This window comes from Leucoraja erinacea, chromosome 8 (genome assembly GCF_028641065.1).
Source record: "Leucoraja erinacea ecotype New England chromosome 8, Leri_hhj_1, whole genome shotgun sequence".
NCBI lineage: Eukaryota > Metazoa > Chordata > Chondrichthyes > Rajiformes > Rajidae > Leucoraja > Leucoraja erinaceus.
The window spans coordinates 38,296,466-38,322,966 of NC_073384.1; the positions used below are offsets into that span (position 1 = coordinate 38,296,466).

A 26,501-nucleotide genomic window follows, 5' to 3' on the forward strand; every position below is an offset into this window, starting at 1 on the left:
CAATGTGGTGGTGGCAGATTCCATTGTGGCTTTTGAGAGGGAACTGGATAAATTCAAAGTGGATTAAAAACCTTAATGTTTGTGGAGATAGGACCAGTGGGAAGCAACTGCAGAGTTGCTCTGGTAGAGAGCCAGTGCAGGCATGATGGGCTGAATAGCCTCCTGTGCTGTAACCAGAGTGGTACAGTGGTGCAGAGGGAGAGTTGCTGCCTCATGTGCCAGAGACCCGGGTTCGATCATGACTATGGGTGTTGTCTGTACGGAGATTGCACGTTCTCCCTGTGACAGTGTGGATTTTCTCTGGGTGCTCTGGTTTCCTCCCACATTTGTAGGTTTGTAGGTTAATTGGCTTCTGTAAATTGTCCTTAGGCTGTAGGATAGAATGCATGGGTGATCATTGGTCGGTGCGAACTCGGTGGGCAGAAGGCCTGTTTTACACATTGTATCTCTAAACGCTAAACTGAACTAAACATTGTATGATTCAATCTCGAGCAGGCTCGAAAGTCCAAATGGCCTATTATTTGTAATACATTCAAATTATCTCTGAAGGTGACAAAATGTGGGATATTTTTTTAATGGAGTAGTTTCACGCTACAATCTGAAGGCTATAAAGAGTATTACACTTACAAACTATTGAAGTAATCTATATGATTTCACAATTAACTCAATTTCAGAGATATGGTTCAATCTAAACCATATACCTGAACTGTACGTACAATCGGAGGTCCATTTTATACAATATTGAAGTATCAATGCACATCAATGCTAATAAATTGCTTGTTCCCTCTTCAAGCAAATGAATCTGTAATGGCAAAGCCGATTAGAATACAACTTCAAAGCACAGAAACATAATTAAATATTTTTTTCCTTTTTAATCCTTTAAATGCATTGACTACTTTTGTGGGAATGCCTTGATTTGGACTGTATACATTTCTGGAGTAGACAAAAGACTGTAGAATGATGGATTCCTTCAACCTGATATGTTGACCATTCCTTTTCCTCCACAGATACTGCTTGACCCACTGAGTTCCCCTAGCAATTTTTGGGGGGGGTCATGTATCCAAAGGTTCTGCAGAATCTTCACCAAACAAATAATTTCTTATCTCCGGTTATTTTGTCAGCAGGCCTTAAACCAGGCATTTTCACATTGGATTGGAAAAATAAGTTATTTTATCAAGTCCAAAGTGTAGCAGAGACACGATAAGACAAAATTCCATCTAGCGTGTTGTCTAGGTCGACACAAAGTATCATTAAACTAAGACTGAACCATTCAAAGTCTCCCAAGTGTAATTTCTCTTGCGTTTCACTAATTAGAGTCAAGTCTATACATCCCAAGAGACCGCTCATGATGAAGTTACTGATGTCACCTGTTACCTCCAGGTAAACAAATTATTTCAATCAAGAACACCTTTAAAATGAGCAGAGAGCAATTACAAAAAGACTACAGAAATAAGTAAGACAGGGATGGTTCGATCAACTGATGTCAGACTTGTTAACACAACTGCCCTCTCAAACAAACTATGCGGATGTTCTGAAGAAGGGTTCCGACCCGAAACGTCATCTCCAGAGATGCTGCCTGACTCGCTGAGTTACTCCAGCATTTTGTGTCTACCTTCACATTAAACTACCCTCCTCATAGCGCACCCGTGAGACATGCCAACTAAGAATTAGTGACTACCATTTATTTTAAAGCAAAGTATAACATCATTTTTCACCATATTTGTTTGCAAATGTATGAAATTCCACGTTACTCACACACAGAATGTCCTCCAAATATCTAGAGCCACATATTTCTGTGGAGAAGACTGACATCAGCCACGCACACAGAGGACACCATTGCTTCTCCTTCTCCCTGTGCAGTCTGGGTAATAATCCCCAGACATACTGTAACTATGCAGTTTATTCTCTTCATGAGTTACTAAAAAAAATTATTTCCAAGTAAACAGACAATATAAGTTCTCACAGGGCTAATTAACTGCATCAAGTGCAATACATGTTATTGGGGAGGGACCTTAAAATGTTCCATTCACTGTTCCAGGACTCCACGCTGTTGTCTTTTCCCAGTGGATTCTTCATTGGACCAAATCCATGGTGTCAAAATATACAGCACCTGCTGCAGTGGGGTTAATGTTTCATTGCTGCCATTTTATTTACCACCTTGCCGCCATAAACATAGGAATTTACAGGAGTCGCTGCCTCAAAAAGTCAGCCAGCATCATCAGAGACCCACACCACCCTTGCCACGCACTCATTTCAATCCTGGTATTGGGATGAAGGTATATGAGCCTGAAAACTGTACTAACCAGGTTCAGGAATAGCTTCCCTACAGTCAGGGTATTAAATCAAATAAGCTTTGAACAAAATAGACTTGGGGGCATTGGTCTTGATTTTTTGCAGTTATCGTTTGTTTGTTTTTAGGTGTGTGTATATACATATATATATATATATATATATATATATGTGCATATATATATATATACATAAAACTAATACTTAATATATATACAGTGCCCTCCATAATGTTTGGGACAAAGGCCCATCATTTATTTATTTGCCTCCACAATTTGAGATTTGTAATAGAATATTGGTGAATATTTATGCATCAAACTTTGGCAACCCGCAATTTTTAAAGAAAATATTTAATACCATTCCAGAATTTGGACAATACAATTTGATAATTGGAGGAGATTTAAACTGTACACTAGATCCCTATTTGGATAAATCGTCAACTCTAAAGAAAACAAAATCCAAGTCGTCTGAATTATTAAATTCATATATAAACAGTGCAAATATAAAAGATGTTTGGAGAATTGAAAACCCCTCGGGGCGAGAGTATTCATTTTATTCATCAGTGCATAAAACATATTCAAGAATTGATTATTTCTTAGTAGATTCCAAACTTATTCCTTATACGTATAACTCAAAATTACATAACATTATTATATCCGACCACTCTCCTCTAACCTTTAAGGTAAAATTACAAGGAATATCAGAGAGACAGATAAATTGGAGATTTAACCCACAAATCCTAAATGACAAGGCATGATATGACTATTTTAAATCTCAGATTAAAACTTTTTTTCAGACAAATGACCTTCCAGAAACATCTGCTTCCCTGCTTTGGGAAACATCTAAAGCGTTTGTGAGAGGAGGTATTATTGCTTTTCAAGCTTCCCAAAACAAGAAGAACCGATCTGCACAATATGAGCTAGAAAGACAGATAAAACAGCTAGACATAGAAAATGCGATCGCCCCCTCTATTATAAAACATAATAAAATTGCTGCTCTCAAATATAGGTTAAATCATATACTTTCAGCTCAAATCTTAAGGTTTTTCCAGCATACTAAACAAACACACTTTGAATTTGGAGACAAACCACAGAAATTGTTAGCTCGTCAACTCCGTAAATTAGAAGACGAACGCACAATTTACAAATTCAGATCAGACAAGGGAGACTTGCTTACACTACCCAAGGACATCAACGATAGATTTTTGCAATTCTATCAGACATTATACTCATCAAAAACAACAGCCTGTTCTGCAAGCATGCAATTTTTTTTGCAGAAATGCAATCTCTCTGGTCTAAACGGGAGAGAGATAGAGAGAGAGAGAATTATTGGGCGCAGAAATAACTATGATAGACATCGAACAAACCATTAGGTCTCTGAAAAACGTGAAGACCCCTGGCCCCGATGGCCTGAACAATGAATTTTATTAAAAATTCAGTGACTTGATCTCCCCACGCTTACAAACTCTATATAGCTACGCCTTTAAACAACAGATATTACCATCAACACTGACTGAATCAACAATAATACATCCCAAAAAGAGATAACGATCTTGAAGACCCTGGCTCGTATAGAGCCATAGCTCTTTTAAATACAGATCAGAAGATATTAGCTAAACTATTAGTCCATAGATTAAGTTTAGTTATCAATAAATTAATACACCTTGACCAATCAGGTTTTATATCTAAACAATATTCATTTTTCAATTTGAGACGCCTGTTTAATATAATATATTCAGATAGAATACCAAATGATTTAGCAATTATCTCGCTAGACACTGAAAAAGCATTTGATCAAGTGGAATGGTCTTATCTTTTTTCTGTGATGGAAACTCGGTGAAAACTTTTGTTCATGGGTGAACCTCCTGTATAAAACCCCAACAGCTAGAATACTGACAAACCAAATGTTGTCACCCAAATTTCGCTTATCCAGAGGTTGTAGACAAGGATGTCCATTATCCCCGCTTTTATTTGCTCTTGTTACAGAACCACTCGCCGAGAGTATCAGATTTCACCCAGACATTCACGGGTACAATACTAAACATACAATTAATAAAATTTCTTTATACGCAGATGATGTATTATTATATATCACAAACCCCAAAATTAGCATTCCGAGTTTTAATAAATCTCATAACTCAATTTGGCTCATTCTCCGGATATAGAATTAATTGAAATAAAAGTGAAATTATGCCAATAACGGAACAAAATCCGTCTATACCTCAGCAATTTCCTTTTAAAATTGCCTACGAATTGTCTTCCATAATTTTCTTTTCAAAAAAATGGATTCAATTATTACTAATTTTATTTGGGATTACAAGACCCATAGAATAAACAAAAAAACATCTATGTACGTCTAAGGCTAATCGTGGATCAGCTTTACCACACTTTTAATTTTATTATTGGGCGGTTAATATTAAAAATATAACCTTCTGGCTGGATGACACTGATCAGCAGCCAGATTGATTAAAGATGGAGAAGGAAGATTGTCTACCTTCTGTCATAGGCTCGATTCTTTTAGCTCCAATAAATTTGAATAAATAAACATATGCAGGAAACCCGATTATAAATAGTGTTATCCACAATTGGAAACAATTAAAATTTACTTTAAAATTGGGTAATTTATCTCTTTTCCTCCCTATTGCAGATAATATTCTGCCCTATTGCTGCCCTTCCTTCAAACCGTCTGTCTTAGATAGAGGATTTGTTCAATGGCAAACTCATGGAATTAAAAGGTTGGGGGACCTTTATCAAAAGGGGATCTTCCTCTCTTTTCAGGAATTACAACAGAAGTACAAATTACATGATAATATTTTTTTTAGATATTTACAATTTAGAGATTATGTAAAATTACATAAGCAAGATTATAGATTTAGGGGCCCAGAAATCCTTGATGAATGTCTGAATCGACACCCCAATACAAATAAATTAATATCTTATATACATATATATATGTATACATATATATATATATGTATACACACATATATATATATATGTATACACATATATATGTACTTATCTGGGATTGCCATGGAAGCTCTGGAGTGTTAGGCCTGCTGCATCTACATCAGAGCTGTGGTCTGCAGAGCTTCCAGCACGGCCGGCGCTGTCTTCAACATCGCGGAGTCCTGGGGCCCTTTGCCGAGGGCCGCCAGCGTTTAATCGCCGCCCACCGCGGCCTGTGGACTTCGGGAGCCGCGGACTCTGATAGGAGGTGGCCGTTTCAGATGTCCAAGCCATGGAGGATGTCCTCCAGTCCCGACGTCAGACTTCCATCACCCCGGCGAGCGGACCTGAACATCGGGCCGTCCATAGAGGCAACAGCGAGGGTTCGGGAGCCCTCCGACCACGGGAGGACAACGGAGGAGGATGACTGAATTTTGGAGCCTTCCCTCACACTGGGAACCTTTGATCCCGCTGTGTGGGGATGTCTGTGTTAAAAACTATCGTGTTCTGTGCTATTTATTATTCGTGTGGTTGTATGGTGACCACACATTTCATTGTACCAATTGGTACAAGTGACAAATAAATGTATCTTGTATCTTGTATCATCTACAGTGGCTTGCAAACGTATTCATACCCCTTGAACTTTTCCACATTTTGTCACGTTACAACCACAAACGTAAATGTATTTTATTGGGATTTTATGTGATAGACCAACACAAAGTGGCGCATAATTGTGAAGTGGAAGGAAAATGATACATGGTTTTCAAATTTTTTTACAAATAAAAAACTGAAAAGTGTGGCGTGCAAAAGTATTCAGCCCCCTTTACTCTGATACCCCTAAATAAAATCCAGTGCAACCAATTGCCTTCAGAAATCACCTAATTAGTAAATAGAGTCCACTTGTGTGTAATCTAATCTCAGTATAAATACCGCTGTTCTGTGAAGGCCTCAGAGGTTTGTTAGAGAACATTAGTGAACAAACAGCATCATGAAGCCCAAGGAACACACCAGACAGGTCAGGGATAAAGTTGTGGAGAAGTTTAAAGCAGGGTTAGGTTATAAAAAAATATCCCAAGCTTTGAACATCTCACGGAGCACTGTTCAATCCATTATCCGAAAATGGAAAGAGTATGGCACAACTGCAAACCTACCAAGACATGGCCGTCCACCTAAACTGACAGGCCGAGCAAGGATAGCATTGATCAGAGAAGCAGCCAAGAGACCCAATGTAACTCTGGAAGAGCTGCAGAGATCCACAGCTCAGGTGGGAGAATCTGTCCACAGGGCAACTATTAGTCGTGCACTCCACAAATCGGGCCTTTATGGCAAGAGTGGCAAGAAGAAAGCCATTGTTGAAAAAAAGCCATAAGAAGTCCCATTTGTAGTTTGCCACAAGCCATGTGGGGGACACAGCAAACATGTGGAGGAAGGTGCTCTGGTCAGATGAGACCAAAATTGAAGTTTTTGGCCTAAATGCAAAACGCTATGTGTGGTGGAAAACTAACACTGCACATCACCCTGAACACACCATCCCCACTGTGAAACATGGTGGTGGCAGCATCATGCTGTGGGGATGCTTTTCTTCAGCAGGGACAGGGAAGCTGGTCAGAGTTGATGGGAAGATGGATGGAGCCAAATATAGGGCAATCTTGGAAGAAACCCTGTTGGAGTCTGCAAAAGACTGGAGACTGGGGCGGAGGTTCACCTTCCAGTAGGACAACGACCCTAAACATACAGCCAGAGCTACAATGGAATGGTTTAGATCAAAGCATATTCATGTGTTAGAATGGCCCAGTCAAAGTCCAGACCTAAATCCAATTGAGAATCTCTGGCAAGACTTGAAAGTTGCTGTTCACAGACGCTCTCCATCCAATCTGACTGAGCTTGAGCTATTTTGCAAAGAAGAATGGGCAAAAATTTCAGTCTCTAGATGTGCAAAGCTTGTAGAGACATACCCCAAAAGACTTGCAGCTGTAATTGCAGCGAAAGGTGGTTCTACAAAGTATTGACTCAGGGGGCCTGAATACTTTTGCACACCACACTTTTCAGTTTTTTATTTGTAAAAAAATTTGAAAACCTTGTATCATTTTCCTTCCACTTCACAATTATGCACCACTTTGTGTTGGTCTATCGCATAAAATCCCAATATAATACATTTACGATTGTGGTTGTAACGTGACAAAATGTGGAAAAGTTCAAGGGGTATGAATAATTTTGCAAGCCACTGTATATACATGTGTGTGTATATATATATATATGTATATATATGTGTACACATATATATATAATACACATATATATACAGATATATTGTGGGGTATTGTATTGTATACACATATGTATGTACATATATATATATATATGCATATATGTATATGTATACATATACACATATATACAGAGACAGAGAGAGAGAGACAGAGAGAGATATTTAGTACACATACCCAGTGCTTATATATACACTAGACCATCTATGTGTATATATATACACATCTCTAAGAGATTCTCATTGACAGCAATAAAAATTAAGATAAATGAGACTCAACAAGACGACTGAAGCTGGTATGACTTGGGTGGGAGAGGGAGGTATGACCCGAGTCATACCAGCTTCAAAGTCGTCTTGTTGAGTTTCATTGTCTGTATCTGTTCTCACCTAACACGCTGCTAACAATGGCATGTTTCGTTTATCATCGTTACTTTTTTGCATATATCTTTCATTCATTTGTTCTATTTCTCTCTACTTCACCATCAATATCTCGTTTCTCTTTCCCCTTAATCACTGTCCGAAAAAAGATCTCAACCCGAAACATCAGCTATTCCTTTTCTCCAGAGATGCTGTCTGGCCCGCTGAGTTACTGCAGCTTTTTGTGGCCCCAGTCTGTCATAGGGAAGCGTGGCATCAATTAGCTGGAGAAACAGGTCCTAAACCATCAGGATTTCTGAACGATTGCTTTTTGGATTATGGGTTTAGTAAATAAGATATAGAAGTGTAATAAGATTCCATTTGTAATTCTGCAAACCATGATTAATAATTTCATCATATGAGATTTGAGATGAAAAGCTTATTCAATGATTATAGTGTCTTCCCTTCAGCTTTTTAATTAAAGAGTAATGCAGTATTGCATGTGTAGACTTTCAAGGACTGTGGTACAAAGTTTTGTATTCCTGTTTGGGGGGAGTTGCTTAGTATGAGGAGCAGGGACTGCCGAGGCAGCTTATAGAATCATAGTGATACAGTGTGGAAACAGGCCCTTCGGCCTAACATGCCCACACCAGCCAACAATGTCCCAGCTACACTAGTCCCATTTGCCTGCGCTTGGTCCATATCCCTCCAACACTGTCCTATCCATGTATCTGTTTAACTGTTTCTTAAACGTTGGGATCGCCCCAGACTCAACTACATCCTCTGGAAGCTGGTTCCATACACCCACAACCCTTTGTGTGAAAAAGTTACCTCTCAGTTTTTTATTAAATCTTTTCCCCTTCACCTTGAACCTATGTCCTCTGAACCTCGATCCCCCTTCTCTGGGCAAGAGACTGTGCATTTACCCGATCTATTCCTCTCATGATTTGGTATACCTCTATAAGATCTCGACTCATCCTCCTACGCTCCATGGAATAGAGACCCAGCCTACTCAACCGCTCCCTCACACCACAAAAAGGAAACAAGCTCTTTGGGCCACCTTCATGCTGCACGCTCTTGCACTCAAAGTCATGCAGCACATAAACAGACTCTTCAGCTCGCATGGATGAGTTGAGCCACTTGCCCATGCTGACCAAGATGCCCCATCTATGCTATCCCATTTGCCTGCATTTGGCCCATATCCCTCTAAACTGTTCCTATTCACACGTGCTAGTTTAGATTATTATCACATGTACTGAGGAACAGTGAAAATATTATGTTGTTGTTTGCTTCCCAGGCAGTAGATCGACAGTCCATGATTCCAAACAAGCTGTCCACAGTGGTCTCCAAGGATAGTATAGTTTAGTTTATAGATGCAGCGCGGAAACAGGCCCTTCGAGCTTATTCAATGATTGGTTGGACAGGTACATGAATAGGACAGTTTGGAGAGTTATGGACCAAGTGCAGGCAAGTGGGCTAGGGTAGCTGGTACATTGTTGGCCGGTGTGGGCGAGTTGGGCCGAAGGGCCTGTTTCCACACTGTATTAATCTATAACTCTATGGTGCTTCGACGAGTGTAGGTAGGTGTAGCACACAGGTGAGCCAAAGGGCCTGATTCCATGTTGTGTGATTCAATAAGTGTAGGTGGATGCAACATAAAGAAGGTGGGCCGAAGAGCTTGTTTCCATGTTGTGGTGATTCAATGAGTGTAGGTGGGTGTAACATAGAGGCACAACATTCTAGAGTGACTCAGTGGGACAGGCAGCATGTGTGGAGAGAATGAATGGGTGACGTTTCAGGTTGAGACCCTACTACAGACTGGTTTGAAGAAGGGTCTCGACCCAAAGATGCTGCCTGTCCTGCTGAGTTACTCCAGCATTTTTTGTCTATCTTTGGTTTAAACCAGCATCTGCAGTTCCTTCCTACATGTAGTATACAGAAGATGGGGCCAAGAGCTTGTTTTAATGTTGTGGTGATGCAATGAATGTAGGTGGGTGTAGTATACAGAAAGTGGGCCGAAGGGCCTGTTTCCATGTTGTGGTGATGCAATGGGTGCAGCATGAAGGGCTTGTTTCGTGGTGTAGGGCTCCATGAGTGTAGCTGGGGGGGGGGGGGGGGGCAGCATGGACAGGGTGGACCTCTTTTGCACAGATGCAGGGAGTCCACCGTACATCTCAGTCGGCAGGGATCAAGGGGTGTGTTTCGCAGAGGGAACTGCCAGATGCGCTGCGCGAAGCCGAGCATCGATCAAGGCTCCGCCATGACCTCCGTCCCACCGCAAAACGTGAGCAGTGGCCCCCTAGAAACTCAGCCTCGCCGTGCGTGCAGCAGCCCATCTACCTTTGGAGCCCCCTGCGACGGCGTTAGCAGCCCCGCAACGTTTCTGTGGCCCCGAAACCCTTCTTCAGACGCTGATCGGGGGCAAAGGAGGCGGTGGGTGGGGACAAGAAACCGGGGGGAAAAGGAGGATGAAGCCAGTTGAAGTGTAATGCTGGGGGGCTGGAGGTTGATGTTTGCGGGGGCTAAGGAAGGGGCAATGAATGGGAGGGTCAGGGCAAGAGATCTAACAAAAATCGAGGGGGTGAGGGAGAATTCGAGGGAAGGACAGGGGGGCCCGGGTGGGGAGGTGACCGGCTCGCCACAGGATCCAGTAAACCAAAGATCTTTGCAGTAAACCTGGGCCATCATCACTGCCAGTGCGCCTGCGCGAAGCCGCCAGCACCGATCACAGCTCCGCCTCTGACCTCCGTCCCACCGCAACTCACGTGATGTCAGTGACCACGCCCCCTATAACGACGCCGCTTGCTCAGCCTCGCCGTGCGTCAGCAGTCCCGGCCCCTGTGACGTAACTTTACAGCCCCGCCCCCTGCGACGCGCGTTGGCAGCCCCACCCCCGGTGACGTGTCAGTCTGTGGCCCCGCCCCCTGTGACGAATGCACGCACGCAGCCCCGCCCAGTTGACGCCGGGAGCCGCGAGCAAAGGAGGCGGTTGGAAAAATGGACGAATATCAAACCGGGGAGGAGGTGGGGATGAAGGGAGTTGAAGTGTAATGATTGGGAGCTGGAGGGTTGATGTTTGCGGCGTTTAAGGGAGGGGCAATGAATGGGAGGGTCAGGGGTGGGAGATCGAGGGCAAAGATCTTTGATCGAGGGGGTGAGGGTGGGTGAAGGAGGGAAGGACAAGGGGGTCCGGGTGGGGGAGAGGAGGGTGGTTGAGGGAGTGGTGGTCAAGGTGGGTTGTGGAGGAGTGGGAGAGGTGCCAGCAGGGAGGAGGGTATGTGAGGTGAGGGGTGTAAGGTACCGGTGCATTGGAGGGCAACAGGTAAGCAGATGGATGGGAGGATAGACTTGGTGCTGCTATCAGCCAGATGTCAGTGTTGGATGAATTACGGAATCGGGATATGGGGAAAAAACAGGAACGGGGTCCTGATTTTGGATGATGATATTGAATTGCGGTGCTGGCTCGAAGGGCCGATTGGCCTACTCCCACCTATTTTTTTATGTTTCTGTGGATGAAAGTGTTTGATGGTCAATGTACTATCAGCCCTGGTTGATGTTTTTTTTAACCAAAAATAAATGTATTCAATTCTCAATGTATATTCTGGAATTTAGAAGGATGAAAGGATATCTTACTGAAACATATAAGATTATTAAGGGTTTGGACATGCTAGAGGCAGGAAACATGTTCTCAATGTTGGGGGAGTCCAGAACCAGAGGCCATAGTTTAAGAATAAGGGGTAAGCCATTTAGAACGGAGATGAGGAACAACTTTTTCAGAGAGAGAGTTGTGGGTGTGTGTAACTCTCTGCCTCAGAGGGCGGTGGAGGCTGATTCTCTGAATGCTTTCAAGAGAGAGTTAGATACTCTAGGCGTAGGTAATGGATAGCGTAGGTAATGGATATGGAGAGAAGGTAGGAACGGGGTACTGATTGTGGATGATCAGTCATGATCACATTGAATGACGGTGCTAGCTCGAATGGCCTACTCCTGCGTCTATTGTCAATTGTTCATAACAAAAATATTTACAAAACTAACAATAGCAAAACACCCACCACCAAATACAAAAATTACCAAATATTCAAAATATTAAATAACTATATTACATTTGCTAGTCTGGGGTGCATTCAACCCTGTGGTGCCCAGCAGACCCGGAAATCCCTGTGGACAATGTGTGTTCCTTTCCGAGGGACACCCTGACATGGACGTAACCCTGGAAAAGGGCCCGGTTGATGTTTCACGACATCAGTCCAGTCGGTGTAGAATAAAATGCTATCAGGAAAACCATTCAACAATGTGTCTTTCAAAATCATTAAACAACATTCAACAGCTTGCAATCAAAAGAAGTAAACATCGAAAGATACAGCACATAAGCAGTTTTAATGTTCACTAAACATTTAATTGATGCTGTTTAATATTTAATGCCCGTGGAAGGCCATCTGCCTCCCAAGTGCTAGTCAGTACTATCAATAAATTCCACATGGAAATCTTTTCAAAGGTAAAACTAACCTGTACTTTTTCTTTTTCAGACTATATTTATTGTTGATGAAATAAGTGGTATTATTAAAGAGGTAAGGCAAGGTAGGACAATTCAAATATTTTTAAACTCTCTCAAGGATGTCAACTGTTGAAATTCAATAAAGCTCTGCTTTTTTCTAGTCAATAGAGACTGCAATCGGTGGAAATGCATATCAGCCAAACAGAGTTAACCAGTGGACAACTAATGTGGTCGAACTTTGTCTAAGCCAGCTCACCAAACTGGGCAAACCCTTCAAGTATATTGGTAAGTGCTCACCAAGACTGACTGAAGTATTTGCTGCTCTGGGTTGATGTTGCTGTGAGTCAAGAGTGTTTTATTGTCATATGTTCCAGAACAGAACAATGAAATTATTACTTGCAGCAGCACAACAGATATGTAAACATAATACTCTTTATAAAACAACAAAACAAGTTCATAAACACTTGACATTTTTTCAGTTTTATGTCATAATTTGTAATGACAAGATACAGGGGTGATCCAAAATCATGAGGACCATACATTTCCCCAGAGTGGAGGTCTAAAACCACAGTGCACAGGTTTAAGATATTAATTTAAAGGAGATTTGAGGAACATTTCTTTCCATCCAGAAGGTTTTTCAAATCTGGAACCTAGTGCATTTGGGAGAGGTATTCTCATAACATTTATGAATTATCTAGACGAACACTTGAATGTAACTTTGGACCAAGTGCTGATAAATGGGAATGGTGTTTGATGATTGGTACAGACATCTGCTTTCAGTCTGAAAATTCGCAGTCTAATGCAGGTCCTTAATCTTGCTTAAATCAATGTTTGCATTGTCTACAGCCCTGCCCACGTCAATCTTCTTGGGGAAATCTTCAACAAACTCAAACTCAAAGGGTTTGCCCAGTTGAGAGACACAATGAACTGCAGATGCCAGAATTTTGAGCAAAACACAAAGTGTTGGGGTAACTGAGCGAGTCAGGCAGCACCTCTGAAGAGAATGGACAGGCAATGTTTGGGTCGGGTCCCGACCTGATACCTTGCCTATCTAGAAGTCCTAAGTGGCAGAAAATCTGCATTGACTCAATTATTCCATTCTGTGAAATTGTCACATCCTAAGTGAATTATACAGAGGAAATTGATGTTGAAATTTGAAACATGCACCGTTTAAATCTAAAAGAGTGCTGAAAAGACAGATTTCTAATGTATCCTGTTATTATACCGATTCTTCAGCCAGAACATCCACCATGCAATTCTTTGCATGCAGCATATTTTATCCAGCAAATGTATTAAAATTGTGGTCATTAGAATGTTGTAGTGGGAGTTAGAAGTTCTCCAAAGTACTTGCCGGATGGGATATTCAACCTTTTAATTGTATTTGACTGCAGTGACCTCTGTGATCATGCAGAAGAATGGAGCTGGTCTACACACAGCTAGTTCCTGTTACTGGGACAACATTGCTGATGGTAAGTCTCGCGCTGACAACTGTTAATCGGCCCTTCTGAAGAATCGCCACATGCCTAGAATGGATGCTTTATGTGGAGCTTGGAAAATTTTCAACATGAGTGTATAAAGGCAAGACTGCCTCAGCAAGACTGTATACCTTATTTTAGTTTAGTTAGACATGCAGCATGGAAAATGATCTTGGTCTACCAAGACCATGTTGACACTAGTTCTGTGTTATCCCACTTTTGCACCCACTCCCTACACACTCAGGGCAATTTACAGAGAGCTAATTGACATGCAAACCCGCATGTCTTTGGGATGCTGGAGGAAACTAGAGGACCCGTGGGAAATTCACACACTCACAGGGAGAACGTGTAAACTCCACACAGGCAGCACCCGAGGTAGGGATTGAACCTGGGTCTCTGGCGCTGTGAGGCAGCCACTCAGTATCAGCTGCGTCATTGTGCCGCTTTCTGTTCGTTTCTTTATAGACAATGCAACGAGTTGATTAAATTTTGTTTGATGTTCAGAAGCCAACAGTCCAGTAACATGTCACTTTTAAGTACAAAGATGCCATTACCAATTTTAGATAATGAAATCCCTACATTAAGCATCCAAAAAGAAAACTGATGAATAGTCAACTGTTATTTAAAAGGTAAAATCTTCTTTAACAACATAAACATACTCTCTGAAGAGGTAACAGTAGCAGCAAAGGCCAAGGCAGACCACATCGCACCGTCTTCTATGGGTAGCCCAATTTTGAATCTAATCTACCAAGTCTCCATGTATACCACGTGGATTAGCTTCACATTCATGTAGATAATGTCTACCACTCAACCCTCATCAATCACCTTCATCATCTTAGAAAGGTCAACTTCGAAAGTAATGCCAGAATCGCAGTACACTTTGATTAGATCACAATGACTTGGTGTACTGTTGTGGTCACTGTACAATAAGGATGTTGAATAGAGAAGACGACAGAAATTTGCTAGAACACCTGAAGAGGTAATGAATTGAATTGACAAGAATGCACAAGCTCGTTCTCCTTTCTATTCAAAAAGAGATGGCGGGAGAGAACTAATGGGAATCTTTAAAGTTTTATGAAATGTTTTGGTATGGCAGGCACATATTCCATTGGGAAAGAGGATACAAACTCTTCAGAATAAAATTTACACAGAATCAAATGGAGAATTTGTAAGAAATCCTTAGGGAGTGGGCAGGAATGCGAATATTGCTTTTGCAGAAAATAGTTGAACAAGATGCAATTAATACACTTACAGATCCTCCCCATGTTACAATGCCCGACATGTACAGCTCATACATACGAGCGAGTGTTTGGGAGACCAGGGAGATGGACTTGCCGTCTGTTGCAGATTTGCAGGCATCTGAACAGTTGAGATAAACATAGAAACATAGAATTTTAGTAGGACATTCGGCCCATCGAGCCAGCACCGCCATTCAAAATGATCATGGCTGATCGTCCAAAATCAGTACCCCCGTTCCTGCTTTCTCCCCATACCCCTTAATTCCGTTAGCCTGAATTGCTATGTCTAACTCTCTCTTGAATACGTTCAGTGAATTGGCCTCCACAGCCATTCTATTTGTTACATCCTCAAAAAAATCCAGAAGATTAGTCAAGCATGATTTCCCCTTCATAAATCCATGCTGACTTTGACCGATCCTGCCACTGCTTTCTAAATGTGCTGCTACTACATCTTTAATAATCGACTCAAGCATCTTCTGCACTACCGATGTTAGGCTAACTGGTCTATAATCCGTTTTCTCTCTCCCTCCTTTCTTAAAAAGTGGGGTTACATTAGCTACCCTCCAGTCCACAGGAACTGATTCAGAGTCTGAAGAACATTGGAAAATGATCAACAATGCATCCACGATTTCTAGGACCACCTCCTTGAGTACTCTGGGATGCAGACCATCAGTCCCTGGGGATTTATCTGCCTTCAGTCCCAACAGTTTACCGAATACTATTGAAGAAAGGAATACTATTGAAGAAGGGTCTGAAGAAGGGTTTCGGCCCGAAATGTTGCCTATTTCCTTCGCTCCATAGATGCTGCAGCACCCGCTGAGTTTCTCCAGCATTTTTGTGTACCGAATACTATTTCCTGACTAATGGGGATTTTGTTCAGTTCCTCCCTCCCGCTAGATCCTCGGTCCTCTAGTATTTCTGGGAGATTGATTCACTAAGGGAGACACAAACAAAGTACTTGTTTCACTGGTCTGCCATTTCTTTGTTTCCCATTATAAACTCACCTGTTTCTGACTAAGGGACCTACATTTGTCTTCACTAATCATTTCCTCTTCACCTATCTATAGAAGCTTTTACAATCAATTTTTATATTTCTCGCAAGCTTTCTTTCATGATCTATTTTCCCCTTCTCAATTAACCCCTTTGCCCTCTGTTGAATTCTAAACTTCCTCCAGTTCTCTGGTTTGCTGCTTCCTCTGGCCAATTTATATGCCTCTTCCTTGGATTTAACACTATCTCTAATTTCCCCCTTTAGCCATGGTTGAGCCGCCTTCCCAGTTTTATTTTTACGCCAGACAGGGATAAACAATTATTGTTATTCATCCATGCGATCTTTAAATCTTTGCCATTGCATATGTACTGCCAACCCTTTAAGTATTATTTGCCAGTCTATCCTAGCCAATTCCCTTCTCATCCCTTCTCAACAACTTTTCCTTTCTTTACGTTCAGACATTAAACAATAGGTGCAAGAGTATGCCATTCGGCCCTTCGAGCCAGCACCGCCATTCAATGTGATCATGGCTGATCATCCCCAATCAGTACCTCGTTCCTGCCTTTTCCCCATATCCCTTGACTCTGCTATCTTTAAGAGCCCTATCCAGCTCTCTTTTGAAAGCATCCAGAGAACCGACCTCCACCGCCCTCTGAGGCAGAGAATTCCACATACTCACAACTCTCTGAGAGAAAAAGTGTTTCCTCGTCTCCGTTCTAAATGGCTTACCTCTTATTCTTAAACTGTGGCCCCTGGTTCTGGACTTCCCCAACTTCGGGAACATGTTTCCTGCCTCTAGCGCGTCCAAACCCTTAACAATCTTATATGTTTCAATAAGATACCCTCTCATCCTTCTAAACTCCAGAGTGTAGAAGCTCAGCCGCTCCATTCTTTCAGCATACGACAGTCCCACCATCCCGGGAATTACCCGGGTGAACCTACGCTGCACTCCCTCAACAGCAAGAATGTCCTTCCTCAAATTAGGGGACCAAAACTGCACACAATACTCCAGGTGTGGTCTCACTAGGGCTCTGTACAACTGCAGAAGGGCCTCTTTGCTCCTATACTCAACTTCTCTTGTTATAAAGGCCAACATGCCATTCGCTTTCTTCATTGCCTGCTGTACCTGCATGCTTACTTTCATAGACTGATGAACAAGGACCCCCAGATCCCGTTGTACTTCCCTTTTTCCCCAACTTGACACCATTTAGATAGTAATCTGCCTTCCTTTTTGCTACCAAAGTGGATAACCTCACATTTCTCCACATTAAACGTCATCTGCCATGCATCTGCCCACTCCCCCAACCTGTCCAAGTCACCCTGCATTCTCATAGCATCCTCCTCACAGTTCACACTGCCACCCAGCTTTAGCAAATTTGCTAATGTTACTTTGAATCCCTTCATCCAAATCATTGATGTATATTGTAAATAGCTGCGGTCGCAGCACCGTGCCTTGCGGTACCCCACTAGTCACTGCCTGCCATTCTGAAAGGGACCCGTTAATCCCCACTCTCTGTTTCCTGTCTGCCAACCAATTTTCTATCCATGTCAGCACTCTACCCTCAATACCATGTGCCATAATTTTGCCCACTAATCTCCTATGTGGGACCTTATCAAATGCTTTCTGAAAGTCCAGGTACACTACATCCACTGGCTCTCTCTTGTCCATTTTCCTAGTTACATCTTCAAAAAATTCCAGAAGATTAGTCAGCATGATTTCCCCTTCGTAAATCCATGCTGACTCGGACCGATCCTGTTACTGCTATCCAAATGTGCCGCTATTTCATCTTTTATAATTGACTCCAGCATTTTCCCCACCACCGATGTCAGGCTAACTGGTGTATAATTCCCGTTTTCTGTCTCCTGCCTTTCTTAAAAAGTGGGATAACATTAGCTACTCTCTAATGCACAGGAACTGATCCCGAGTCTATAGAACATTGGAAAAGTATCACCAATGCATCCACGATTTCTAGAGCCACTTCCTTAAGTACCCTGGGATGTAGATCATCAGGCCCTGGGTATTTATCAGCCTTCAGTCCCATCAGTCTACCCAACACCATTTCCTGTCTAATGTGGATTTCCTTCATTTCCTGAGTCACCCCAGATCCTCTGGCCACTACTATATCAGGAAGATTGTTTGTGTCCTCCTTCGTGAAGATGGATCCAAAGTACCTGTTCAACTCATCTGCCATTTCATTGTTCCCCATAATAAATTCACCTTTTTTGGTCTTCAAGGGTCCAACTTTGGTCTTAACTTTTTTTTCTCTTCACATTACCTAAAGAAGCTTTTACTATCCTCCTTTATATTATTGGCTAGCTTTCCTTCGTACCTCTTCTTTTCTCCCCGTATTGTCTTTTTAGTTATCTTCTGTTGCTCTTTATACATTACCCAACCCTCTTGCTTCCCGCTCATCTTTGCTACATTGTACTTCTTGTCTTTTATTTTTATACTGTCCCTGACGTCCCTTGTCAGCCACGATCGCCTCTTACTCCCCTTGGAATCTTTCTTCCTCCTAGGAATGAACTGATCCTGCACCTTTATTCCTAGAAATACCTGCCATTGTTTTTCTACTGTCATCCCTGCTAGTGTATCTTTCCAGTCAACTTTGGCCAGCTCCTCCCTCATGGCCCCATAGTCCCCTTTATTCAACTGTAACACTGACACCTCCAATCTACTCTTCTCCCTCCCCAATTGTAGATTAAACCTGACCATGTTATGGTCACTTCTTCCTATTGGCTCATTAACCTCAAGGTCCTTTATCAAATCCGGTTCATTACATAACACTAAATCCAGAATTGCCTTCTCCCTGGTAGGCTCCAATAGAGTCAAGAGTCAATCAAGAGTCAATTTAATTGTCATTTGGACCCCTGGAGGTCCAAACGAAATGCCGTTTCTGCAGCCATACATTACACACAAATAGACCCCAGACACAACATAATTACATTTAACATAAACATCCATCACATAGCTGTGATGGAAGGCCAAATAAACTTATCTCTCCACTGCACTCTTCCCCCCCCCGATGTCAGAGTCAAAGTCATAGCCCCCGGCTGGCGATGGCGATTGTCCCGCGGCCATTAAAGCCACGCCGGGTGGTGCAAGGTCGCACACCGGGTCTTGGTGTTGGAGCCCCCGGTGTGCGCTCGCAGAGTCCCGCGGTGATGTAGGCCCCGCTCCAGGAGCTCTTCAACCCCGCAACTCGGGCAGGAGAAGTCGCCGTTGCAGAAGCCCCGAAAAGCGGTCTCTCTCCAGGGAGCCGCGGGCTCCCGACGCCGTCGACCGCAGACCTGCAGCAGCAGCCTCCAACTCTCCGGTAGCAGCAGCAGCAGCAGCAGCGGCAGCAATACAAGCTGCTCTAAGAATCCATCACAAAGGCACTCTACACAGTCCCTTTCTTGGGGTCCAGTACCAACCTGATTTTCCCAATCTACCTGCATGTTGAAATCTCCCATAACAACCACAGCATTACTTTTGCTACATGCCAATTTTAACTCCTGATTCAACTTGCACCCCATATCCAAGTTACTGTTTGGGGGCCTGTAGATAAGTTTTTACAATTCCTTAGTTCTATCCATACTGACTCCACATTTGTTGTTTCAATGTCACCTCTTGCAAGGGACTGAATTTCATTCCACACCAACAGAGCAACCTCATCCCCTCTGCCCACCTGTCTGTCTTTTCGATAGGAGGTATACCCTTGAATATTCAGTTCCCAATCCTGGCCCTCGCAGCCATGTCTCTGTAATTCCCACAACATCATACTTGCCAATTTCTAACAGCCTCAAGCTTGTCCACTTTATTTCTTATACTTCACGCATTCATATACAACACTTTGACCTCCGTATTCACGTCCCCTCTCGCACCGCTTGCAATTGGCCCTGACCTTACTCTTTTATCCCTTCTCGAACCCACACATGTAGCCCTAGCAAACCTGCCTGCCAGAATGTCAGTCCCCCTCCAGTTAAGATGTAACCCGTCCTTTTTGTACAGGTCACCCCTACCCCAGAAGAGATCCCAGTGGTCTATAAATCTAAATCCTTGCTCACTGCTCCAGCTCCTCAGCCACACATTCTGATCCCCTTGTCTTTGGTCCCTTTCAGGACCTTTGTCTCTGAATTAACCGTGTCACTCCCCATCTTAATGCAGAATTCTACCATATTATGGTCACTGTTGCTCAATGGTCTTTGCACAACAAGATTGCCAACTCATCCTTCCTCATTAACAATCCTATTCAAGGATGGCCTGCCCTCTAGTTGGTTCCTCTACATATTGGCTTAGAAAACCATCCCCGTATACACTCCAGGAAATCCTCCTCAGTGTTGTTACCAATTAGGTTAGCCCAGTCTATATGTAGATTAAAGTCGCCCATGATAACTGCTGTCCCTTTGCTACACGTATCCCTAATTTCTTGTTTGATGCTATCCCCAACCTCACTACTACTTTTTGGCGGTCCAACAAGCGTTTTCTGCTCTTGGCTATTTCACAGTTCTACCCTTAGAGATTCTACAGCATCCAAGCTAATGACTCTACTTACTATCCTTCCTGAATATTGAATACCCCTGCATGTTGAGCCACCAGCCTTGGTCACCCTGGAGCCATGTCTCCGTAATCCCAACTATATCATATCCTAACTAACAACTAACTGCGCATTCAATTCATTCACCTTATTATGAACGCTCTTCGCATTAAGGCACAAAGCTTTCAGGTTTGTTTTAACATTCTTAGCCCTTATTGAAATAGTGGACGCATTGGTGATCATTTTCCAATGTTCAATAGATTCAGGATCAGTTCCTGTGGATTGGAGGATAGCTAATGTTATCCCACTTTTCAAGAAAGGAGCGAGAGAGAAAACAGGGAATTGCAGACCAGTTAGCCTGACCAGTGGTGGGAAAGATGCTGGAGTCAATTATTAAAGAGGTAATAATGGGCCATTTGGATAGCAGTAAAAGGATTAGTCCAAGTCAACAGGGTAGGGTGTGGACATGGATAGAAAATTGGTTGGCAGACACGAAGCAAAGAATAGGAGTGAACGGGTCCTTTTCAGAATGGCAGGCAGTGGCGAGTGGCGTACCGCAAGGCTCGGTGTTGGGACCGCAACTGTTTACCATATATATTAATGATTTGGAAAAGGGAATTAGGAGCAACACTAGCAAGTTTGCGGATGACACAAAGCTGGGTGGCAGTGTGAACTGTGAAGAGGATGTTAGGAGGTTGCAGGGTGACCTGGACAGGTTGAATGAGTGGGCAGATGCATGGCAGATGCAGTATAATATAGATAAATGTGAGGTTATCCACTTTGGCGACAAAAACAAGGGGGCAGATTATCTCAATGGGGTTAGGTAAGGGGGAGGTGCAGCGAGACCTGGGTGTCCTTGTACACCAGTCACTGAAAGTTGGCATGCAGGTACAGCAGGCAGTGAAGAAAGCTAATGGAATGTTGGCCTTCATACCAAGAGGATTTCAGTCTAGGAGTAAAGAGGTTCTTCTGCAGTTGTATAGGGCTCTGGTAAGACCACATCTGGAGTATTGTGTACAGTTTTGGTCTCCTTATTTGAGGAAGGACATCCTTGTGATTGAGGTAGTGCAGCGTAGGTTCACGAGATTGATCCCTGGGATGGCAGGACTGTCATATGAGGAAAAATTGAAAAGACTAGGCTTGTATTCACTGGGATTTACACTTTTCTCCTGTGTACCTTTTGCTTCTACCCTCATTTTACGGCCCTCTGTCTCCCTGCATTGGTTCCCATCCCCCTGCCATATTAGTTTAAACTAGCAAACACTCCCCCGTGGACATCGGTTCCAGTCCAGCCCAGATGAAGACCGTCCCTTATCACCATAGCATCAAATCCAGGACAAACAGACTCAGGAATAGCTGCTTCCCGAGAATTATATCTACCATAAATTCAAATCCACACATGCACTGACTACACCACCCAACACGGACTTCCATCTGTATATATGTATATATGTATGTAGCGCCGTAGAATTTGTGCACCTATTCCCCCCCCCCCCATCTCCCTTCTGTTTTGTTTTTCTGTTTCTTGTTTTTTGTGTAAAATTGTATGTATGCACTGAGTACGAGCAGCTTTCAGTTTCACTGTACATGTATAGTGACAATAAATGGCATATCTATATCTATATCTATCTTTGTACTGCTCCCACCTCTCCCAGAACCGGTTCGAATGCTCCAGGAATATCCCTCCCCCTTACACCATCTCTCAAGCCACGTATTCATCCGAAATATCCTCTAATTTCTACTCTTACTAGCACGTGGCACTGGTAGTCCAGAGATTATATCCTGTGAGGTCATACTTTTTAAATTTATCTCCCAACTCCCTAAATTTGCTTTGTAGGACCTCATCCCATTTTTTTACCTATGTCGTTGGTACCTACGTGCACCACAACAACTAGCTGTTCGTCCACCCCCTACAGAATGCCTTGCAGCCACTCAAGATATCCTTGACTCTTGCACCTGGGGGGCAACATACCAGTCTGGAGTCTCTTTTGCACTGCAGAAACGCCTATCAATTCCCCTTACAATGGAATCCCTTATCACCATAGCCATTCCACTCTTTTTCCTGCCCACCTATGCAGCAGAACCCCCCATGGTGCCATGAACTTGGCTGCTGCTGCCTTCCCCTGATAGGCCATTTTTTCCCCCACAGTATTCAAAAGGGTATATCTGTTTTGGAGGGAAATGGCTGCAGGGTACTACCTGCCCTCTCTTGGGATGTCTGGTGGTCATCCATTCTCTCTCTGCCTGAGCAACCTTCACCTGCGGTGTGACCAACTCACTAAACGTGCTATCCACGACACCCTCAGCATCGGGAACGCTCCAAAGTGCATCCATGCGCAGTTCCAGCACCGCAACGAGGTATGCCAGGAGCTGCAGCTGGACACACTTCCCGCACATAATCGTCAGGGACACTGGAAGCATCTCTGATTTGCCGTGCTGCCATGATATAACCCTTACTTTAAGTTAAATTACATAAAACTGGGGATTTATTTTACTCAACACTTCTCACACAGAGCCCTGTCTCTGCCTAGATCACTAAATTGCAAAGTAGTGTTAAAAGGAAAGGAATTACTTACATAAACCTACTTACCAATCAGCCGATCCCTCTTTGCGACTTAACCATTACATTTAAATCAAATCCCAGGAGTCTCCTCACCTCATCCTCCTCGCCGAAGATTCCCGAGCCAAAGCCTTACACTTTACCTCCAAGGACTCCTGAGCAAAAAACTAATGCCCCTGTCCCACTTAAGCGCTTTTTTCAGCAACTACAGGCAACTAGGCTGTTTTCACATTGTCGCGGGGTGACGCCTGTATGGTCGTGAGTAGTCTCCTCAAGTCGCTTAAAGAGTCGTAACGTTTTTCTGGTCACCGCTGGATTCTGAAATGTTCAAAACCTTTTGGCGACTGTGGGCTTGACGTAGCTTGTCTTCTCCTGTTGTAGGTGCTGTCGTAGGTTGTCACCTGGATGACGCAGGTTGTCGCCAGGCGACGTTGGTTGTCGCCGGGTGCTAACTTCGGTGAATTCCATTGGCGACTACCTACGTCAACCGGCGACTGAATTATCTTCAGTTGCCGCCGACATGGCCATTGCTCGTCATGGATGGACGTAGATTGACTTCGGTTGTCACCTGCGTGGTCGTAGGTGGATATCTTAAGTCGCGACGATTGGGTTGTGGTAGCTTTACGTCGACTAGGTGGTAGGTTTTCGTAGACATTGTCGTGGGGGGGGGGGGGGGGGGGGGGGGGGGGGGGGAGTCCAGTCACCGCGTTTTTTTTCGGTGACCTGCTACGACTGACAGTCGATGGAAAAAAATCGCCTAAAAAAATATCGCCTAAGTGGGACAGGCCCATTACAGTTTACCACCCAAGCAACTTCATCTAAATAAGGCCACACCCAACAGGCCGCTCCACTAGACCTAGCCCTACTTTTAATTGCTAATCAATTAACAAATTTAGATGTCCCAGTCAATCCCCGCACTCACTCCAACTGCTGCTCCTCTGCCAACCTTGAAATTAAGTGTTTCAGGCTGTCCCTGGCTGGCTTTTTAAATCTCCCGCACTGAAAAACTCACCAAGGGATTACCTTGTTGCAGCCAATAAGGTTGCATCCTAGTTTAACTACATCCTGTCCAAAGTTGGCCACTGCTTTTATGTATGGTAAGTATATTGCCTGGCGGTCATAGTTCACAGGAAAAGAACCCTGTTGTAACCTGGGGACGATCTGTCAGGGTAAACTTGAAAAAAATGAGGATTGTATAGGAAGGAACTACAGATGCTGGTTTAAACTGAAGATAGACCCAAAAAGCTGGAGTAACCTGGCGGGTCAGATAGCATTTCTGGAGAAAAGGAATAGGTGACTGCAGTCTGAAGAAGGATCTCGACCTGAAACGTCACCTATTCCTTTTCTCCAGAGATGCTGCCTAACCCACCGAGTCTGAAGAAGGGTCTTGCCCCGAAATGTCACCAATTCTTTTTCTCCCGAGATGCTGCCTGACCCACTGAGTTACTCCAGCTTTTTGTGTACATCTTGAATGTCTGAAATATAGGACTACACTATCAGACCAAAATAAGGACAAACAGGGAGAGGCTTAAATGGAACCAGAACACCATGGACTGGTTGTTTCGAGCCTGAACATTCTACATTAGCAGCAAGCACGGTTAGATCTACTATTTTTAACCTCATGGACACCAGCAGTGATTTTATAAAATAAATTCATTCCATTTCTTTTCAGGATGTATTGCAATTAAAGAACATGTTAAGTCCGTCTATATTCTCTCCAGGCTGGAACTACTGATTTTTGCATCACAGTCCTTAATATTTCTATTTATAATAGACAGTTAGTTGAATAGTTATTACAATGGATAACAGGATAAAGTAGTTTGGGCTTCATTCCACAATTGTGCCAATTTTGTGCAGAGTCTATAGTTTTCAGTGTTGTAATATTGTATATTATTTCAGTACATTGGATGCGAGTTCATTGCCACATCATGTGGGCTGGTTTCAGAAGTGGGATCACATTTCATTTAAGTGTCACTCCACCCAAATGCTGATTCTTGGGGCTGCTATAAGGTTTACTTGGAAAGGAAAGTAATTTGCAATCAGTCAAATAGTTTATACAAGCATGTTCATGATGTTGAAACAGTTCTTAACCCCACCCGTTACCTGCTTTCAGGAAGCTGCACCGTGAGATGGGAGAATAAGACCATGTATTGTATTGTCAGTGTCTTTGGGCTAGGCATCTGAAATCTTGACTACTACCAGATACCATATTCAACCTCCATTCAAAGACCATGACTGTGAAGCACGATATGGTGTATTGTGTGCAACTACAGTACACGTTTTGACCAGTGCAACATCGCCACTTCAGTATTACTTTGATGCCAACAATTTTAATGTTTTCGTGCCATTCTTTAATTATATGTTGCATAAAAAGAAACAAGTAACATTGTTTTCATTTAATGTTATATTATTTTAAAATAAATATGGAATGTTTAACTTAAACCTCGTTTTCATCTTTCAATGTGTTCAGTACAAACCTTCTTTCTCTGCGCTACTTGAAGTCTGGGATCCTAAGTTCTACTTTGCTGTAGCTGTACATGAACTGTACAGCTGAGGAATAGAGAAAGAATAGCTCACAAGAGCTTGAACAGGACTCGGATGATGAGTTTGTCAGTGTTTACTTATTCACTATACTCCTGCTGGAGACCATGCATGGCATTTCCAGTATAGGAGTGCTCAGCATTCCATTAACAGGGATGTCTCCCAACTGTCTCCACAAAATATTTCATAGTCACTGGCATGCCAAACCAATGTCCATTCCTCAATCAATATTGCCAATGTTGAAACTTCAGTTACTTAGTAGCCAATTTCCAAAAAACAACACTATGCCTCACCCACTGAGTTTCTCCAGCATTTTTGTCTACCTTCGATTTTCCAGCACCTGCAGTTTCTTCTTAAACTATTCCTTGCTCTGTCAATGGGAAGAGATTACCAGGCAAACAGAAAAAGTAGTGGTCAAAGTTTAAACAATCCAACAATTCTATTGGGTATTACTGGCTTGCAATCACTCAAAGTGGAGGAGTAGCTTTGCGATTGTACCGAGGACGTCAAGGCCATGCGCAAGGAGGGCACTACCATACAAATTGTCCAACTTTGTTTTCCATGGAAAAGGCAGACCAAAGGTTTGACAGAAATGTATATGAGGTAGACAATGAGAGCTGTAAAATGGTTGAGGACTAAAGGACTAAAATCAAGTGACAAGGATAATCTTGAGTCTGGAAAGTACCGCTTGCAAATGTGATGGTGAAGTGTTCCATGTGGCCAACAAGAATCTACCAGTATCTAAGGTACCTATTATTTGTAAACCAGCATCTGCAGTTCCTTGTTTTTACAATGCATCACATTCGTGCTCAATAATCTTACAG

At 42.9% G+C, this 26,501-nt stretch overlaps 1 protein-coding gene across 1 annotated transcript; it reads left to right on the forward strand.

Moving 5' to 3' along the window:
• The first annotated feature begins 10,767 nt into the window (after positions 1–10,767).
• On the forward strand, positions 10,768–25,578 carry LOC129699583 (dynein light chain Tctex-type 1-like). The gene is made up of 5 exons (XM_055639520.1): positions 10,768–10,884; positions 12,387–12,428; positions 12,517–12,640; positions 13,747–13,824; positions 25,250–25,578. The coding sequence occupies exons 1-5, from the start codon at positions 10,858–10,860 to the stop codon at positions 25,318–25,320; spliced, it is 342 nt and encodes a 113-aa protein (XP_055495495.1). The 5' UTR covers positions 10,768–10,857; the 3' UTR covers positions 25,321–25,578.
• Positions 25,579–26,501: the final 923 nt, after the last annotated feature.

Coding starts and splice junctions, on each gene's coding strand:
- LOC129699583 (XM_055639520.1), top strand. CDS start 10,858: ATGGACGAATATCAAACCGGGGAGGAG. Junction 10,885..12,386: donor AATATCAAACCGGGGAGGAG/GTGGGGATGAAG, acceptor TTTCTTTTTCAG/ACTATATTTATTGTTGATGA. Junction 13,825..25,249: donor CTGGGACAACATTGCTGATG/GTAAGTCTCGCG, acceptor ACCTGCTTTCAG/GAAGCTGCACCGTGAGATGG.